This window comes from Hyaena hyaena, unplaced genomic scaffold (assembly GCF_003009895.1).
Source record: "Hyaena hyaena isolate Hyena2069 unplaced genomic scaffold, ASM300989v1 scaffold_19, whole genome shotgun sequence".
In the NCBI taxonomy this organism is placed as follows: domain Eukaryota; kingdom Metazoa; phylum Chordata; class Mammalia; order Carnivora; family Hyaenidae; genus Hyaena; species Hyaena hyaena.
This window is the reverse complement of record NW_024080651.1, coordinates 130,266-150,707: the sequence shown is the minus strand read 5'-3', so window position 1 is coordinate 150,707 and position 20,442 is coordinate 130,266. Positions and strand designations below refer to the sequence as shown.

General features: G+C 49.9%; 1 protein-coding gene across 1 annotated transcript in view; it reads right to left on the bottom strand.

The window, feature by feature from the left end:
- SGSM1 (small G protein signaling modulator 1) overlaps nucleotides 1-20,442 on the bottom strand; it is a 96,097-nt gene that overhangs the window by 60,781 nt on the left and 14,874 nt on the right. Inside the window, exon 3 of the mRNA XM_039225925.1 lies at nucleotides 1,928-2,003. Coding sequence (XP_039081856.1) covers nucleotides 1,928-2,003 — 76 coding nt within the window. The remainder of the gene's footprint in view (nucleotides 1-1,927; nucleotides 2,004-20,442) is intronic.

The following is a 20,442-nucleotide window of genomic DNA, read 5'->3' as shown; positions in this document are numbered from 1 at the left end:
TTATACTTTTTTTTTCTTTTTTTTTTTAGTAGGCTCCATGCCCAATGTGGGGCTTGAACTCACAACGCTGAGCTTGAGAGGCATGTGCTCTACCGACAAAGCCAGCCGGGTGCCCCAGCAATTACTTGGCCTTGAATGGATGCCCACCCTACTGCCTCACCTGCCGTGGGCCTCATATATTCTGGGTAAGCATCCCTTCAACATCATCAGTTCTGCTTACACACACCACACTTTTGTTTATACTGCAAAAAGGTAATTAACTAGAGAATGGCGATTTTATCACGTTCTATTCCTCTAAGTCTTCAGGGGGTAAGCACGCTCACACACTCTGAAATGGACATGCCTGTTATTTTCTTTGCAAATGGAGATGCCCAGGAGGAAAAAAATGATATATATTCCCATATTCACATTTATGGGTATACATACACATATATACACATATGTACATATGTAGACATACGTATATATGTACCCATATACACACATACACATAAGTATATAAATACAGGTGTATATATATATATATGTAACTTAAATAAACAGATCTCATTTTTAAAAAATTTTGGGGGGCACCTGGGTGGCTCAGTCGGTTAAGGGTCCAACTGCAGCTCAGGTCATGATCTCACAATTTGTGAGTTCAAGCCCCACGTCAGACTCTGTGCTGACAGCTCAGAGCCCGATGCCTGCTTCAGATTCTGTGTGTGTCTCTCTCTCTCTCTCTCTGCCCCTCCCCTGCTAATGCTCTCTCTCTCTCTCTCTCTCTCTCTCTCTCTCTCTCTCTCTCAGAAATTAAAAAAAAATTTTTAAAAATAAACATTAAAAATTTTTTTAAATTTGGGGGCACCTGGGTCCCTCAGTGGGTTAAGCATCCAACTTCAGCTCAGGTCATGATCTCATGGTTTGTGGGATTGGGGCCCACATCGGGCTCTGTGCTGAGAGTGTAAAGCCTATTTGAGATTCTCTCTCTCTCCCTCTCTCTGCTCTTCCTCTGCCCATACTCTCTCTCTCCAAATAAACGGATTTGTGTGTATGTGTGCTGAGGTCACCCAACTAACAAATGGCAGAGGAGGGATTTGAACCCAGGTCTGCCTGGCTGCAAAGGGGCTAAGCCAATATCAGTGGGCTCCCAGGTCGCGGTGCATGCGCGCATGAGTGGTGCGTCCAGCCATATGGATGAAGGTGAGGACCCACTCGGGTTCCCCGCTCTGGCCTCTCCACGGGGCCGAGAGTGCGAGAGGGGAGTTACAGCATGTCCTCCACCCTGAGACATCCCGGCCACTGAACGAAAAGGTTTTCAGGGAGAAAGAAACCTCCCCACTTATACATACGCGTGGACAGAAGCTGAACCCTGACTCTGGGGACACGCACAGTGCATGTCTGTAGCCACTGTGGAAGTACGGTAAGAACCTGGCAGCACCGTTATTTCTGGAGTCTTGTGAGCAGAGCTGGTTCAAGGACAGAAGTTTGAGTCCAGCTCCGAGCACCGGGCCCGCCTTCCTTGCTGAGCCAGGTGGACGTGATTGCTCAGGATAGGTCAGGGGCTCCCAATTCCCTAGAGTTTTAAAGCCCATCCATCCTCTCCCTTTATTTGGCAGCAGCCACAGGCAGGGTGAGGAAGGGGTGCAGAGCCTGTGGCCAGATGTGAGGCGTCACCGGGGGTATGGCCACCGTGAACTGAGCCCACAGGAGGAGAAGACAGTCCCTCCGGCGTCAGCAGGACTCACTCTTGGGGGATGCAGAGGCCATTCTTAACTTCTTCTCTCAACCCCTGTGTTTCCAAATTCCCTCACAGAGCCCTTAGGGAATCCAGAAATAGCTCCAGAGTCACAAAGCCAAAAACCAGTGAATCCTTGCACAGAGATGCCATGCCCCCAGGGCAGCCCACAAAGACAGAAGCCACTTTCAAGGCCAGGGGCCATGGACTCACCACAGAAGGAGATGATGTGGCTGCTGTCCTCATGGACGAACTTCCGTGTGACTGCCTCCTCCATGATCTGCTTCACCTGGAAAGGCAGAAGCAGGTGGACGAGGAGCCCCAAGGGCGACTCGGGGTGCGGTCACCCCCACGGGCCACGCCATCCTTCTTGGCCCTCTCAGTGCCATGATAACTGCTTTCCTTCCTCATCGCACCTTCTGGAAGTCTGAGGCCTGGGGCCTATGAGAGCCTAGCGTTTTACTGAATTATTTCTTCAGGCTCTCTGCGTGCTTGGTTTCTTCTCAGGTGTCACATGAAATGTCATCTTCCTTGAGCCCCTTATGTGAGAGAGCCCTCCCCTGACACCATCCACACCTTGTTACAGCCCTTCTGGGTACGTACACTATTCCTGCCCTGTTTATTTGCTTCCTATCACGCTCTCCTAGGATATAAGTTCGCTGAGCACAGGGCCTCATCTGCCTTGTTCACTTCTGTATCCACGGAGACTAGAACAGAACCTGGTGCATAGCAGGTGTTCAATAAATATTTTCGGAAGGAAGGAAGAAGAGAAGGAAGGAACGAAGCAAGGAAGGAAAGAAGGAAGGGGGGAAGGAAACAAGTACATAATAAAGAATCAGGAAGGTATAGTGACAAGTCAAGCCTGCAATCTAGCAGACCTGGGTTCCAATCCCTGCTTAGGCACCTACCAGTTGGGTTTGTGATCTCATGTGGGGAAACTGAGGGTCAGCAAGGTGAAGCAAACTGCCCAGAGAAGTAAAGCCGGCCTAGAGCGGACACCGAATTCCAGGCTGTCTGACTCCCCAGGCATGTGTCTTCCTATCATCCCCACACACTCTACAAATCTTTTTTGAGCACCTTTGAGGTGCCAGGCATGAGGGACACAGTGCTGAAAGGACAGCCGTGCCCCTGCTCACAGAGATGACTCTCTGGTGGCCCGAACACCCTTCTGCTTTGCTGGATTCTGGCCCCCACTCTGCCCAGCGTCACTACAGGGCTTTAGCAAAGCACTTACTTCTCCTCTCTAGAACCTCGGTTTCCCCACCTTGAGGTTGAGGAGGCCAAGAGAGAGCACCTCAAAGGCCAGTCCTGGCTCTCCATTGCCAGGGCTGCAATGTGGGAGTAACAGGAGCAGTTCTGGCCCCAACCCCCTCCATGAGCCGCTGCTCGCCTCCTGGCTGCCCCATGGCCCGCTCTGCCTCCGCCAGACCAGCTCAGCAATACACCCACCAGAAAGCAATCTTGGGCTCCCCATGCCCCTCCTCCCTTCCTCCTGGTCGCCTCTGGGAGGGGAAAACAGAACTCAGAGCATCCCCAGGGGCCGTGCTCTGCAGCGTCTGCCCACACAGCCAAGTCAGCACTAGCGCTGTGAACAGCGTCACACAACCAAGTCAGCACTGGAGCCGTGAACAGCGCTGACCGCTGAGCTCAGCGAGCCCTAAGCTGGGCTTTGCCAGCTGCATTTCTACGTCTGAAACTATCTAGCCAAAGCCCAGGCACTGACTTTGTTTACAGGGGTGGAAACTGAGGCTCAGGGAGGCAAACTGGCCTACTTAAGGCCACAAAGCTAGGAAGCCATGGCCAGACTTTTGGCTTAGGACGTTTTGGTTTTGTTCTTTTTGTTTTTCCCCATCTCAGCTCCGTATCCCGGCCACTGTGGCTACTGACTGTGTGCCCACAGTCAAATCACATCACCTCTCTGAACCTTAGTTTTCTTGTTGAGTGAAGGGCGTACAGGAATAGCACCTCCCTCGTGGGGCTACAGGAAGACTGAACAAGGTAACGCACACCATGTGCTGAGCACAGAGCCTGGCACACAGGGTGCTTGCAGTAAGTGTTAGTTGCCTAAAACCTCACCTGGCTTCTTTTAATGTTATTCTGGCTGAAATGGTAACCTGTTCAGGAGAATAAAATTCCCCTGTTTTTAGAGTCCCCACAGGGGCTGCTTCCGAACACCCATCAGATTGATAAGCACAGAGCCTGATGCGGGGCTTGAACCCGCGAACTGTGAGATCATGAACTGAGCCATAAGAGACTCTTAAAAAAATTTTTTTAACGTTTATATATTTTTTGAGAGACAGAGCATGAGTGAGGGACAGGCAGAGAGAGAGGGAGACACAGAATCTGAAGCAGGCTCCAGGCTCTGAGCTGTCAGCACAGAGCCCGACGTGGGGCTCAAGCCCACAAACCGGGATATCGTGACCTGAGCTGAAGTCAAATGCTTAACCAACTGAACCACCCAGGCGTCCCCCACAAGAGCCTCTGAAATACAGAGAACAAACTGAGGGTGCAGGAGGGAAAAGGGGGGGGCTAACTGGGGGATGGGCATTAAGGAGGGCACTTGTTGGGATGAGCACTGGGTGTTATATGTTAAGAAATGAATCACTGGGTTCTACTCCTGAGACCAAGTCTACACTGTATTAACTAACTTGAATTTAAATAGAAAAAAATTTATAAAATTAAAATTAACGAAAAGAAAGGTCACGAATGACTTTTGCGTTGGTACACACGTTAGTTGAAAAAACGCCTTCCTAGCATCATAACTGTGGGTAAACAGGGCAGAAGCATTATCAGCCCTGCTTGTCAAGGGAGCAAACAGAGGCACAGAGAGGTGGTGTGATCGGCCCCAGGTCACGGAGCTTGTGAGGAGGACAGTCAAGGCTTGGACCCAGGCTTGTCCGATTCCAGGGGCTGAGTTCCTCTACAACACGCCACTAAGCCCACAAGTCTCAAAGCATTTACCTGCCTCTCTTTTCTCTCCAGGTACCCGCCTCCTTCTTTCCTTTGCTCCCCGAGGCAGGATACGCTGAGGCTGGCCGACAACCCAGTGTGTGAGAACCTGCCACAAGGGGCTTGACAAGCACCCAGACCGGGACATCTTTCGAGAATAGAGAGGGGTGTCCAGGCAGCTGGGATAATAGTGATTCATAGTGGTTAATTAAGAGCTACGAATCTGGGGCCAAACAGGCATGGGTTCAAACCCTGGTACAAACACTTCCTAGCTATAGGATCCGAAGCAAATTCCTTTACCGGGTACCAACTCCCAGAGTCAAGAAAATCTTTTGGCTCTACCACCCCAGAGCCTGACCGTTTCTCATCCTCTGCACCAGCACCTGTCTCGTCCAGCTGGCCTTGCTCCAAGTCACATGTCGCCTGGACAGCTCTCACTGTCTCCCTGCTTCCACCGCCCAGCGGCTCCGCAAGGATCTTGTTAGATGGTAAGTCAACAGAACAACCAGACAGAAGATCAATAAGGAAACGGAGAGGCTGAGCAACATCATGGACTGACTGGATCTAAGGGGCAGACGGTGCCCTCCACCCAACATGAGCAGAAGACACGGTTTTCTCAAGTACACACAGAGCATTCCTCAGGACAGGGCAAGTTCTAGACAGGGCCCAGAACAAGTCTTACCAAACCTTAAAAGACAGAAATCGTACAAAGTGTCTCTTCTGACCACAATGGCGTGAAACTAGAAACAAAGGGCATGTGTGGAAATTAAACCACACACTCTTTTATTTTCATTTATTTTGAGATAGAGAGAGCAAGAGAGCAAGGGAGGGGCAGAGACAGAGAGGGAGACAGAGAATGCTAAACAGGATGAGGGCTCAGTCCCACGAACCATGAGATCATGACCTGAGCCACAATCCAAGAGTCAGACACTCAACAGACTGAGTCACCCAGCACCCTACCACCACACACTCTCCAACAACCAAGGAGTCAAAGAAGAAATCACAAGAGGAATTAGCAAGTATCTTGAGACAAATGGAAAGGGAAAGGCAACATATCAAAATCCACAGGATGCAAAGAAAGCAGGTACAAGGGGCATTTATAGCTGGAAGTGCTCACGTTCAAACAATGAGGAAGATCTCCAATCAACAATCTAACCTGTCTCCTCGAGGAACTACAGAAGAACAAACGAAACCCAAAGCTCACAGAAGGAAGGTCATCCCAGACATCAGAGCAGAGATAAACAAAATAGAAAACAGAAATACGAAGGGAGGTTTTAACAAAACCAAGAGTTGATTCTTCAAAAAGATCAGCAGAATTGACAAACCTCTAAGTCAGACTAAGAACAAAAAAGAAACAAGAAGACTCAACTAAAATCAGAATTAACTCAAATCCTCCTCAAATTCTTCTATAATAATAATAATAATAATAATAATAATGAAACAGGAGGGAACACCTGTGTTATATGAGGCCGACATTACTTGGGAAAGCAAAGCCAAGCAAGACACGACACAAAAACTAGAGACCAATGTCTCCAATGAATGACTCCATCAGAATCGTCAACAAAACACTAGCAAACAGAATTCAGCAGTATCCAGAGAGGACCACACGCACCATGACCAAGTAGGAGTTATTGCTAAGATGTAGGGAGCGTTCAAGACACAAAAGCCGACCAATGTAAGACATCAACATTAACATAACGAAGAGAGGGGCACCTGGGTGGCTCAGTTGGTTGAGTGCCCGACTTCGGCTCAGATCATGATCTCCCGGTTTGTGGGTTCGAGCCCTGCGTCGGGCTCTGTGCTGACAGCTCAGAGCCTGGAGCCTATCTTCAGATTCTGTGTCTCCCTCTTTCTCTGACCCTCCCCTGCTCCCACTGTCTCTCTCTCTCTCTCAAAAATAAATAAAACATTAAAAAAAATTTTTTAACGTAACAAAGAGAAAACATACCACATGAGCATCTCGGTTGGTACAGAAAAAGAAGATGACAAAATTCAATACCTGTTCATCATAAAAACACTCACCAAACTAAGAACAGGAAAAAACCACCTCAACATAATAAAAGTCATATATGAAAAACCTAGAGTTACCATTCCACGTGATGGTGGAAGACTGAAAGCTTTTCCTTCAAAGTCAAGAACAAGACAAAGATGTCTGTACTCGCCTCTTTTACTCCACGTAGTATTGGATGCTCTAGCTAGATGATTTAGGACAAGGAAAATAAATAAAAGGTATGCAAATCGGAAAGGAAGAAGTAAATTGATTTTGGCTGATCTTATGCTCAAAAAACTCTAGAAATTCCACAAGAAAGCTGTTAGCAGTCATAAATAAATTCACCAAAGTTGCAGGATACAAACTCAACACGTGAAAACTAGCTGTATTTCTAAACACTAACAATAAACAATCCAAAAACAAAGTGTTAAACATTCTGTTTACAGTATCATCAAAAAGAGGGGCACCTGGGTGGCTCAGTCAGTTAAGTATCCAACTTTGGATCAGGTCATGATCTTGCAGTTTGTGAGTTTGAGCCCCGTGTCGTGCTCTGTGCTGATAGCATGGATCTTGCTTTAGATTCTCTCTCTCTCTCTCTCCTTCCCCTGCTCATGCTCTCTCTCTCTCAAAAATAAAGAAACACTAAAAAAAAAAAAGTAGCATCAAAAAGAATAAAATACTTAGGGATAAACTTAACCAAGGAGGTGAAAGACCTGTATGTTGAAAGCTACAATAAACCTGCTAAGAGAACTTTTTAAAGATACAAATAAATGGCAAGGTTTCCCATGTGTTCAGAGACTGAAACACTTAATATCATCGTCAATAAAACCCAAAGCAATCTACATGTAATCCCCATCAAAATCCCAATGGCATTTTGTTGATGTTGTTTTGGGGTGCTTTTTTGCAGAAAAAGGAAAATCTATTCCAAAAGTCGTATGGAATCCCATGAACAGGCAATCTTGAAAAAGAAGAACAAAGCTAGAGGTTTGATATTTCCTGATTTCAAACCTCATTATAAAACTACAATAATCAAAACACTAGCATATTTTGAGGTACTGGCGTAAACACAATGGTAAGAATAGACAGCCCAGAAATAAACCCTCACGTCTATCAGTACATATGAAATGATCTTGACAGGGATGCCAAGACCATTCAGTGGAAGAAAGCACAGTTTTTCCCACAAATGCTCTTGGGAAAACTGGATGACCACATGAAAAAAGAATGAAGTGAGACCCTCACCTATACCATACACAAAAATCAACTCAAAATGCATCAAAGACCTAAATACCAGAGCAAAAACTACAGAACTCCTCAAAGAAAACATAGCAGAGAAGCACCATGATTTGGCAACGAATTCTTGGCTGTGACACCAAAAGTCAAGGCGGCAAAAATTAACATAAAAGAAACTGGACCGGGGCGCCTGGGTGGCTTTGTTGGTTAAGCGTCTGACTTTCGCTTAGGTCATGATCTCGCGGTTCGTGGGTTCGAGCCCCGCGTCGGGCTCTGTGCTGACTGCCAGCTCAGAGCCTGGAGCCTGTTTCAGTCTGTGACTCCCTCTCTCTCTGACCCTCCCCTGATCACGCTGTCTCTCTCTCTCTCTCCTAGAAATAAAAAAAAAGAAAGAAAGAAAGAAAGAAAAAAGAAACTGGACCACATTAAAGTAAAAAGACAAACAAACGAAACTTCTGTACATCAAAGGACACAATACACAGAGTGAAAAGGCAACCCACGGAATGGGTGAAAATACCTGCAAGCCGTGTATCTGATAAGGAGCTAATATCTGGATTCTATGATGCATTCCTACAACTCAATGACAAAAAACAACCTGATTCCAAAATGGGCAAAGGACCTGAACAGACACATCTCCAGAGAAGGTCTATAGATGGCCAATAAGCACACGAGAAGATGTTCAACATCTCTCATCATCAGGGAAGTGCAAAACAAAACCGTGATGGGATACTGACCTCCTTACACCTATTAGGATGGCTCCTCTCGAAAAACGGAAAATAAACGCAAGGGCGCATACAGAGAATCAGAACCCTCATGCATTGCTGATGGACATGTAGAATTATGCAGTTCCTAAGGAAAATAGGATGGCAGGTCCTCAAAAACTTAAACAGAAAATTATCTGATCCAGCAATTCTGCTTCTGGGTATATACCCCAAAGGACGGAAAGCAGAGTGTTGAAGAGAGATTTGCACACCCATGTTCGTGGCAGCACTGTCCACAGCAGCCAAGGGTGGAAACGACCCAAGTGTCCACTGATGGACAGATGGATAAACAAAATGTAGCAAACACGTTCAAGAGAATATAATTCAGCCTTTAAAATGAAGGAAATTGTGGGGCGCCTGGGTGGCTCAGTTGGTTGAGCATCTGACTCTTGATCTCGGCTCAGGCCATGGTCTCATGGTGTGTGGGATGGAACCCCGCATAGGCTCTGCACTGATGGTGTGGAGCCTGCTTGGGATTCTCTTTCCCTCTCTCTCTGCCCCTCCCTGTCAAAATAAGTAAATAAACTTAAAAAAAATGCTACTACATGCATGAAACTTGAGTACGTCATGCTAAGTGAAATAAGCGAGGCACAAAGAGACAATATACATATAAGAGGTGCCTAAAGGAGGCAAGTTCACAGAGACAGAAAAAAGGACGGCGGTTGCCAGGGACTGGAAAGGGGAGGGGAGGAAAGCATGGGAAATTAGTACATAATGGGTAGAGAGTTGTAGTTTTGTAAGATGAAGAGAGACTGACCACACAACAATGTGAATTACTTAGCACTTCCGAACTTAGAAGTGATGAAGAAGGCAAATTTTACGTTCTGTGTATTTTGCCACAATTTTTAGAAGTGTGGATATTATGTGTTAATATAGTATAAATAAATATTTTGCACTTTATTTTTTTTTAACTTTTTGATGTTTATTTATTTTTGAGAGAGAGAGAGAGAAAAAGAGAGAGAGTGTGAGCGGGAGAGGTTCAGAGAGAGAGGGGGAAGCAGGCTCCAGGCTCTGAGCTGTCAGCACAGAGCCCAATGTGGGGCTCAAACCCACAAACTGTGAGATCATGACCTGAACCAAAGTCGGACACTTAACCAACTGAGCCACCTAGGGGCCCCAAATATTTTTCAGTTTAAAAGAAAAACAAAAACAAGGTAAGTCAGATCACACCCCTCCCCTGCTCAGAGGTCCGCCATGGCTCCCATATCACGTGGAGTGACGGCCCAAGTCCTCTTGATGGGTCACAAGGTTCTATGCGACCTGGACCCACCACTAACCTTCTGAACCCCACCCCCCCACAGTTCCACACACCACTTCTTGCTGCCTGCCCAACTTGATGGTCACAGGCCCATCTCATGGCCCTCTGCATGTGCCATTTCCTTTACTGGAATGCTCTCTCCCCAGAAATCAAACACAGTTCAACTCTGTGCTCAAATGCCACCTACCAGGCCTGATCGTGCTATTTAAAACTGCAACCCAGGGCGCCTGGGTGGCTCATTCAGTTAAGCGTCTGGCCCTTGATTTTGGTTCATGTCATTATCTCATGGTTCATGAGTTCGAGCCCCACGTTGGGCTCTCTGCGTCAGCACGGAGCCCACTTTGGATCCTCCGTCCCCTCCTCTCTCTGCCTCTCCCCTGCTCGTGCATGTGCTCTCTCTTTCTCAAAAATAAACATTAAAAAAAAAAAAACTTCAGCCCTTATTCCACCCAACACTCAACATACTCATTTTCTACCTATTTCTCTCCATAGTGCCTCTTGCCTCGAACACACTATACACTGGGCTTATTTTGTCCTTGGCATCTCCAATTTCATGGGCTTCTACGCTCTGTGTGGTCAGGAGTTCTACATATGTCATGCACTGCCCTACTCTCAAGACCTGGAAGAATGCCCAGTACACAGCAGGCACTCAGTAAGTATCTGTTGGATGAAGGCAAACCTTCTATGGTGATGCTTAAATGAAGCACTATAGGTAAAGCACTCAGCATAGTGCCTGATCCAGAGTACATGCTGACTCAACAGACACCCTCCTGCCCTGTAACAAGTCACACCTGGCCCCTGCACTACACTCTTCTGCTTATCAAGCACACGTATGCAGGCAAAACCAGGTTAAAAAGAAACAAGACTAACCTTGCAGAGGAAACTGCTGTCAACGGCAACCTGCAGGGAGTGTGGAAAGAAGGGGCTTTGCCTCGAAGATGGAGGTGGAGGCTATAAGCAGGTGGAACGGACAGAACTGGTAAGTCCCGAGAGTGTCGCACTTTGTGAAGTTCTCTCCTGCCTGCTTTGCCTCATGGGGTCATCACGACAACTCAGGGTAATACTCTCCCCACTTACAGAGGAGGAAAACTGAGACTCTGGGGTGGAGGATGCTCCTTGCAATGGACTGCATGTTTAAGTTCCCCCAAGTTTGTGTGTTGAAATTCAAATCCCCAGTGGGATGAGGTGGGGCCGGCGGGAGGTGACGAGGTCATGGGGAGGATTGGTGCCCTTATGAAAGAGACCCCAGAGAGGTGCCTGGGTGGCTCAGTCAGTTAAGCGTCCGACTTCAGCTCAGGTCATGATCTCACGGTTCGTGGGTTTGAGCCCCGCGTCAAGCTCTGTGCTGACAGCTCAGAGCCTAGGGCCTATCTTCGGATTCTGTCTCCCTCTCTCTCTGACCCTCCCCTGCTCATGCTGTCTCTCTCTCTCTCTCTCAAAAATAAATAAAACATTAAAAAAAAAAAAAAAGAAAGAAAGAGACCCCAGAGAGCTCCCTGTCCTCTTCTGCCATGTGAGGACACGGAGAGAAAGCAGCTGTCTCTGAACCAGGAAGCCGGTTCCCAGCAGACACTGAACTCCTGGCACGTTGATCTTGGACTTCCCAGTTTCCAGAACCATTGAGAACGAAATGTTTGTTGTTTAAGCCACCTCCTCTGTGATATTTTTGTTTTAGCTGCACAAATGGATGAAGACACTTCTCCAAGTCAGCACAACAAGGAAGTTCCAGGGGCAGATGTGGTACCTAGAACTAAAGTCAGCAAGGCACAAAGCCAGGGGTCTGCAAACTGTGATCTGTGGAGTAGGTGTTCTTGACTTTGCTGGCCATCTGGTCTCTGTCTCAACTATTCAACGTCACCCTTGCATCAGGAGAGCAGCCATATGTAAATGAATGAGCATGGCTCTGTTCCAATACAACGTTATTTACAAAAACAAGTGGAGAGCCAGGTTTGTCCTTTGGGCAATAGTTTACTGACTATGAAATAATAAAAATACATATATCTGTTGGTCTTGGCCCCCAGTTCCCGGCACAGAGCTCCTAAAACCCTTCTAATTTCCTAAATGATCACAGAACTAGGAGCATCTTCTGTTGTCTTTGATCTCAGTTCCTGACACAGAACTTCTAAATCCCTTGGAATTTCCTGGGTGATAGGAATGTCTTTTGTTCTAAGGAGGTGATGCCTGGTGGGCCCCTGGATCGCTTTGGGATGGGGACTGGTCACCAGAAAGACCAAGCCATGGTGAGAAGCTTGGACCTTTCAGCCCCATCTCCCATCCTCCAGGAAGGAGACAGGGGAGGCAGACTGAGTTAACTATCTATCGTGTGTGTGTGTTAATGAAGCCTCCATAAAGTATGAGGCTTGGAGAGCTTCTGGGTTGCTGAACATGGAGGTGATGAAAGGGTGGCACAAGGTGACCCAGAAGCTCCATGCCCCTCCCCCCAGACCTTGCCCTAACATCTCTTCCATCCGGATGTTCATCTGTATCCTTTACCATGCCCGTTCGTAATAAACTGGTAAACATGTTTCCCTGACTTCTATGAGCAAACGATTGAACCCCAGGAAGGGGTTAGGAGAACCCCAATATGTAGCTGTCGAGAAGTAGAGGGGACGGGATGCCTGGGTGGCTCAATTGGTTAAGCATCTGACTTCAGCACAGGTCACGATCTCACAGTTCGTGAGTTCAAGCCTCGTGTCGGGCTCTGTGCTGACAGCTCAGAGCCTGGAGCCTGCTTCGAGTTCTGTGTCTCTCTCTCTCTCATTGCCCTTCCCCTACTTGTGCACACACACGCTCTCTCTCTTTCTCTCTCTCTCTCTCTCAAAAATAAATAAACAAAACAAACAAAAAAACAAGTACCATGACAATCTGAGACTTGCACCTAAAGTGGGGGGGGGGTCTTCCAGGCATGGGGCCCCTAACCTGTGGGACCTGGCACCAACTCCAGGCAGGTAGCATCAGAATTCAATGAAGGGCAGGCCATCAGCTGGTGTCAGGGAACTGCCCAATGTGTAGCAAAGCCACACACTGGGGCCCGCGATATCGTCCAGTCCGGTGAGAGTGTGAGGTAAAGGAGAAATACATAGGAGTGTGTTCTTCCAACTCACCGATCCTGCACGAGAATGCCTGGCAGCACGGGGCCAGCCCGGTGCCAGTGTCACAGAGGGGGACAGCATGGGGGAGGGCTAACGCAGCTGACGGCCCCACGCGCAGGGCCAGCGCTCTGGTAGGCAGCTTGTAGCCCTCCTGCCCTCAGGGGCGGCCATCCGCTGTCGCCTGCTAGAGTGACTGTGACATGACGCAGGAGCCCTGCTGCCTGTCCGCGCCCTCCCCCGGGGCAGGTGCAGAAACCGCGGCACCCATCTGCTCCAGCCATGAGAGGCAGCCAGGACCCGCCCTACATTCCGGCTGTGCTACCAACCAGGCTGGCACTGCCCTGTGGGGCCTCAGTTTACCCCTCTGGCCTCAAAGACCCACCCGGCTCCCACTTTTCAGGGATGGCTTCACCTCCCCAACTGTGATGGGCTGAACCGTGACTGCCCCCCCCACCCCCACCCATTCACAAGTGGAAATCTTAACCCCTAGTACCTTAGGATGTGATCTATTTGGAGCCAAGATCTCTACAGAGGTAATGATGTTAAGATGCGGTCACGAGGGTGGGGCCTCATCTGGTTTGACTGGTGTCCTCACAGAGGAAACTGGAAGGCAGACCACCACAGAGGGAGGGCCACATGAAGACACAGGGAGAAGAGGGCCATCCACAAGGAACACCGGGAACAGAGCCTTCCCTCGTGGACCACAGAAGGAGCCAACCCTGCTGACATCATGACCTTGGACCTCCAGCCTCCAGCACTGTGAGAAAATACATTTCTGCTGTTTAAGCCACCCAGTGTGTGGCACCTTGTTATAGCACCCAGGGCAGACTGATACTTCCACCATCAGCATCCTCACCACCCTTCTCTCTCCAAATGAGCTCTTCAGTGCCAGAAAATGAATGAATGAGTGAATGAATGAATGAATGAATGAGTGAATGAATGAATGAATGAATGAATTCTACGTTTACCTGTATTATTAACTCGCTATACCCGCTCCACAGCTCTGTGAGGCTTGGTTCTATTTTTATTTATTTACTTTTTATATATTTTTAAGTTTATTTACTTTTGAGAGAGAGCGAGCATATGCAGGGGAGGGGCAGAGACAGAGGGGGCCAGAGGATCCAAAATAGGCTCCATACTGACAGTAGGGAGCCCGACGCAGGGCTCGAACCCATGAACCACGAGATCATGATCTGAGCTGAAGTTGGACGCTTAACCGACTGAGCCACCCAGGTGCCCCGTGGTTGGTTTTTTATACCGATTTCTCACACCATGAGAATGAAGATCAGAGAGATTAAGCAACAGACCCGAGGTCACACAGGGAACAGGAGGCAGAAGCAGAATCTACACCCAGGCTCTTGATGCTATTCTAGAAGCTTCAGCCAATGGCCTGTCTTTGAAAATAATAATGCTCTAACTTACTAGGTACACAGCACTGGGCTAAGCATACATGGTGTCATGGACTGGATGCTTGTGTCCCCCCAAGATTTATACGCTGAAGCCCTACCCCAGCCCCCGTGTGATGGTATTTGGAGGTGGGGCCTTTGGGGGGAAATTAGGGTTGGATGAGGTCATAAAAGAGAGGCCCTCATGATGGGATTGGTGTCCTTAAAAGAAGAAGACAATCAGAGCACAGTGACAAGGTAGTCATCTGCAAGCCAGGAAGAGAGCCCTCACCAGGGACTGAATGGGCTAGCACCTTGACCTTGGACTTCTCAGCCTCCAAACTGCAAGAAATAAGTGTCTGTTTAGGTCACTCCATCTGTGATGTTTTGCTTCAACTGCCTGAGCTGAGACACAGAGCAGGCCCCACATGATCCTCACAGCGGCCACCAGCACAAGCTTTACAGATAAGTTCGGAGGTATTGGTTACTACCTAGCCCAAGTCACCAGAAAATCCATATAAATCCTGCTGAGGTTTATATGCTGGTCAATATGACTCCAAGGGGAGCCTCTGCCCACCACACTCTGCCCCAGAAATAGGGGTCAGAAGCACTCCCTGGGACCTCCGGCCTCAGGAACATGACACATCACATAGTACAATCCCTTCCCTTTCCTCTCCCTCTCTCCAGAAGGCCTGGAGGACCCCGTAACCACTGCACATGGCCAATAACAGCACTGATGTGTTTCTTCCACATCGCAGCACAAGCCAGGGTGGGGTCCGGGGGGCTTCTGCCTCTCTGGGTCGCAGGATGGCCGGGCCCAGCAAAGCTAAGATTCGGAAGTCGGCTGTTGGCAAAACCATGGGCAGGAGGTTCTGTGTGCTTGAGGGTTAGCAAGAGCGTTTTTTGGTCAGGGAACAGGGGCCACAGGACTCAGGGATAGAGAAGGGAGGGCACTGGGGGCCACGAGACAGCCTCTGGCCCCTCTCCGGCTCCTTGGACAGGTTTTGAGGATGTGGCAGGTGCTACAATGTGCCACATAGACCCCTTCAGGACTGGGGGCTGCTAGGAGGTAAGAACCCTCAGCTGCCAGCCCCTTAGGGGACAGGGATCCCTCTGGCTACAGGGAAACCCTCCCTCAAGGTCCCACTGCTTCCCCGGGAGGATCCCATCCAGTGATGGGAACATGTAGGCTGTGGAGATCTGGCATCCCTGCCCCCAACTCGGAACAGAGTGAAGGGCCATCCCAGCAACTTGAGAACTCCCCATGTGGCTTCCATGAAAGCCTCATGACCCATCTTCTCCCCTTGTCCACCGCCACTTGCTTTACTTTGCACCCCCTGGGTGTTAATCCCAAAGGCGTGCCCTAATAAACCCGCGCACGGACCTCCATCTTGGCGACATCCGCCCCTCAGGGACCGCTAAGCCACAACACGGGTGCTTCCAGGCAACAGTCAACAGTCAACAAGCTGCAAACCGTTCAAACGCTGGCGAATTCAGCTGGGCAGAGGCCCTGATGCCCTGAGCGCATGGAGCAGCGGGGATGGAGTCCAACAGACCTGCCCTGGAAGACCTTTCAGTCCAAAGAGCCAAAAGGTAGGACAAGCTAAGACAGGTACAGAGCAAGTGTGACGCGGCCGAGCAGAGCTGCTGACACAGGGTCCAGCAGCACCAGCACCAGCTGGGAGCGGGCTGGAGATACAAATACTGGGGACCTGTGGAGTTGGCAACTCTGGGGTGTTTATCAAGCTCTGCAAGCTACTCTCACGCATGCTCAGCTTGCACCGGCGGGTTTCAGACCCAAAACCCGTAGGAAGAGACTCAGCAATCACGGCTCCTGTCTGGGGACCTTCCCCACACAGCCAGTCCCTTCTGGCCAGCTCACCTTGCTCCCCGTATCAGACTGGGGCAGGTAACAGTTCCCAGTTCCCCACTATTACAATCACAGGGTGCTGCACCCTTTTCCCCACCCACCCCACCCTGCCTTAGTCAAGATCACCTTTATTAAACTCCCCTTAATGTGCTCAGGTTGGAGGAATCATCTGTTTCCCATTGTTCCCTGGACGGTATACACACATCATCTCAAGTCCAAACTCTGCAGGAAGAAGGCTGTCTGGAGCTGTGGACCCTGAAACTCTGAAAGGGTGACCCCCAGGAAGGCAGGCTCCTGGGTATGATGGATCTGCGGCGGGGTGAGTAGTGGAGGTGGGAACACAGCACGGAGGGTGTCGTTCTCAGCCCTAAGGAGGGGTTCTGACAAGGGAGGTGCCTCCCCCACTAGGCTGGCTCCCAACTTCCCCAGAAGTTAATAACGGCGCTGACAGCCTGAGGCCAGAAGAGGAAATTAAAAAGGCGGGGGTGGGGGGTGGAAGCCGGAAGGTGGGTCCCTGAGAGCCTTACAGGAGAGGGCACTGTCTCACTTCAGGAAGAGGCTGGGGCCCACACTCACAAGGGGTAGGGGAGGACCTTCCCCGGGGAACTGACCAGACCTGTGGGCATGGGGTGGTGGGGGACGGAGGGCCACAGAGGGCTCTGACACTCAGCTCAAGTACCCTTCCCCTCTCAGCCTTCCAGGCACGAGCTTGGACTCGGTCTGCTGTGGGGGTCGACAGATCTGACCTCAGGTGGTCTGGGGATGGTGGCAGTGGGAGTGTGGCATCCTGGCTCCCTGCAGAGCCCATGTGATTTTCTAATCACGCCTGATTCAGGCAGCACAGAGGCAGTGGCTCTGGGTGGTGTGACTGCAGCCACGGAGACCCGCGTTTGCATCCCAGCTCAGCCCCTCATGTTCAGGGGTTAGGATTCAATGGGGTGTTATTTGCAAAAGGGCAGGCCTGGCTAGCACACAGTAGGAGTTTTGTGATGCTAAAAGCTCACTGCTTTTTTTTTTTTTTTTTTTTTTGAGCAGTCACGGTGTTCCTGGGACTGTTTATGGCATGACAACCCGAATGAGACAGATTACTGAATTAGTCCCATTTTACAGATGGAGAAACTGAGGCAGAGAGCTATTAGATAACCCACCTAAGGTCATGCAGAGGAGGCAGGATTCAGACCTAGGGCTTTTATTCTAACAAATACTTTGCCTCATAGCAGAAGCTGGAGACCATTTGAAACAAACAGCTTTTGTTACTGCCCAGCTTAGAGTAAAAGAATATGTTTACTGAGCACCTACTATGCGCCACATACTTTGTACAGAATACGTTATTTAATCCTGACAAGAATATTATCATCCTATTTTAAAGTTTGGTGTTTTTTTTCCAGAGAGAACACCTGTGTGCATGTGAGTGGAGGAGGGGCAGAAAGAGGGAGAGAGAGAGAATCCTGAGCAGGCTCTGTGCTGTCAGCACAGAACCCGACATGGTGCTTGAACTCACAAACCACGAGATCATGACCTGAGCTGAAATCAAGACTCAGACGCTTAACTGACGGAGCCACCCAGGGACCCCTCTTGTCCGCCTTTTAAATATGGGTAAACTGAGTTTATGCAATTTGCCCTAAGGTCACACAACCAGGAAAGGCCACAGTCAGGACTTAAACTTGGGTCTGACGGTCAGCTCTGCCTACAACCTACCCAGAAATGAGTCAGGCCTCTGAAATCCCAAAGTGCTGAGAAATCTATGAGAAGGGGTTCCTCAGTCTCGCCCAATGTGGGGACCAAAACAGCACTGAGCTGGGAGTCAGGAGACCTGGCTCACCTGGATATGGCTCTTACAACCATGTCCTGTGGGGGTCTTTTTGGGGGGAAACCTCAAAGGTCAAAGTGGTCAGGAAGATTTCATCCAGCATCCATTCTGAGTCCTCCAACATCTCCTTGCATTCCTCCAATGATGGGGAGCTCACTTCTTTTGAAACCAGCTTATTAGCTCTAATGACAGGAAGCTAGGAGGCTAGGAGCCAGAATGTGGGGTCACTGACCTGGTGTCGAATCCTTGACCACTCATGATGCTGCACGGGTCTCCCCACCTGTAAAGTGGGGCGTTGGATAACAGAAGGCCTACCTCATTGGCAAATGAGACAGCACCTGGCACACGTGACTGTGGGGTTCACTGCCTGGCCCACAGTGGACGCTCATGAGTGTGAGTTGGGTGAACAGGCAATTGCAAAGGGGCCCTTGGGCTCTAGTCACCCAGCCCAGCTTCTCATCCACAGGCTAGTCAGGACCTCAGTGGCCTCTGGGGCTGCGGCCCCACCCCTCCATGTGGGACCAGTGAGCCCTGCCCACTTCCAGCCCCACCCTGCAACCATGCAGAAACCAGCCCCACCCTCGAACCCTTCACCTGCAAATATTTAAACAACGCATAGGAGGCGTAATCTCAGGAGGGAATCAGGCAGGGAAATCCGGGCCAACCCGCAAAGCCAGACCAACCCACAAAGACGGAAGAAAGGGCTCCTGGGGCTCTGGGCCCAGCCTTATCTTCTCTCCTCACTCCCGCCACCTGCCCCACCCACACAGGGTACCCTCATGCTGCCCACCTTGAACCCTGCCTGGCTTCAACCCCTCCCCCACTCTCTCCGCATGGTTCTGTGCTCACCTCTTCTGTGCCAGGATAGGAGTAATACAGCCTAGTGTGCAGGGCTCTCAGAAGGATTATGGAAAATCTGGGCAGAGGGCCTCAACCAGGACCCAGCACATGGCTGGCACCATGTGAAGGAAGGAGTCTGAGTGAAGTTGGTAAAACATGAGCTCAAAAAGCCACTAGGCCTAGGTCAAACTGCAATTCTGCCATTAGTGAGGTGACCTCAGGCCTCAGTTTCCTCATCTGTGAAATGGAGGTGACACACCACCTCTCTGGGCTGCTATGTGCAGATTTCATTAAAAAAAAAAAAAAAAAGCACAGGGGTGCCTGGGTGGCTCAGTCAGTTAAGCGTCTGACTTCAGCTCGGGTCATGATCCCACAGTTTGTAGATTCAAGCCCCGTGTCAGGCTCTGTGCTGACAGCTCAGAGCCTGGAGCCTGCTTCGGATGCTGTGTCTCCCCTTCTGTCTCTTGTTTTTACAACTCTCTTTTAGGATGTAAAAACCGTTCTTCATTTAAGAGCAAAGAGCATTTAAGAGTTTCACAAACAGGCTACATTTGGCCCAGGGGACTGCCTGGTATAAAGCACCCAGCACCATATCTGGGGTGCATATGAGGCCAAAATAAAAACCAGCCGAGTAGCCATCTGCTCCTACAAGGCCTGCTGCCTCCGTCCTGACTCAAGGCATACCTCACCCTGGCTGGGGCCTCAGGTGGTTGGCGTCCAGCCGTGCAGGTGGGTAAGTAACGCTGAGCCAGCAGTAGCTAAAGCGATGAGGGCCCCCAGACTCTCATGTCTGCGAAAAACTCACAGTGGAGAAGCCGGTTAATTTAGGATGTCTGGAGGGCCATCAGGATGGCCTTAAGAATAGCTCTCAGTTGGGGCGCCTGGGTGGCTTAGGCGGTTAAGCGTCTGACTTTCGCTTAGGTCATGATCTCGCGGTTCGTGGGTTCGAGCCCCGCGTCAGGCTCTGTGCTGACTGCCAGCTCAGAGCCTGGAGCCTGTTTCAGTCTGTGACTCCCTCTCTCTCTGACCCTCCCCTGCTCACGCTGTCTCTATCTCTCCTAGAAATAAATAAAACATTTAAAAAAAAAAAAAAAGAATAGCTCTCAGCATCTGGGCAAAGTGAGGAGGAGAGAGGGGAATGAGCAGAGGGCAGGCTGTGCCACTCTGCCTCCCCCCTGCGGGCACCCTGGGCTGTGAGGACCAGAAGCAGATGCCCAGCAGGCCGGCGTCTCCAGCCCTGCCTTGGACCACTGACCCTCGGATGCTGCTCCCGGAAGGCAGCGCTGTGGGCTCTCCTCCATGCCTTTGCTCACACACACCTTTTGCCAGGTGCCCCTCCCTACATGCTCCAGCCAGCTAAGTGCAATTCAGGCTTCAGCTCAGATGTCACCTCCTCCTGGGAGCATTCCTGGATCCTCCCTACCCAAGCAGGGATCAGTGTGCCTCTTCCATGTTGTAGGAACACCCACCTTCCCAGCATTTATCACAGGGGCCAAAACTGTAGCCTGTTCACGCAACATTTATGAAGCACCTCCTACGAGTC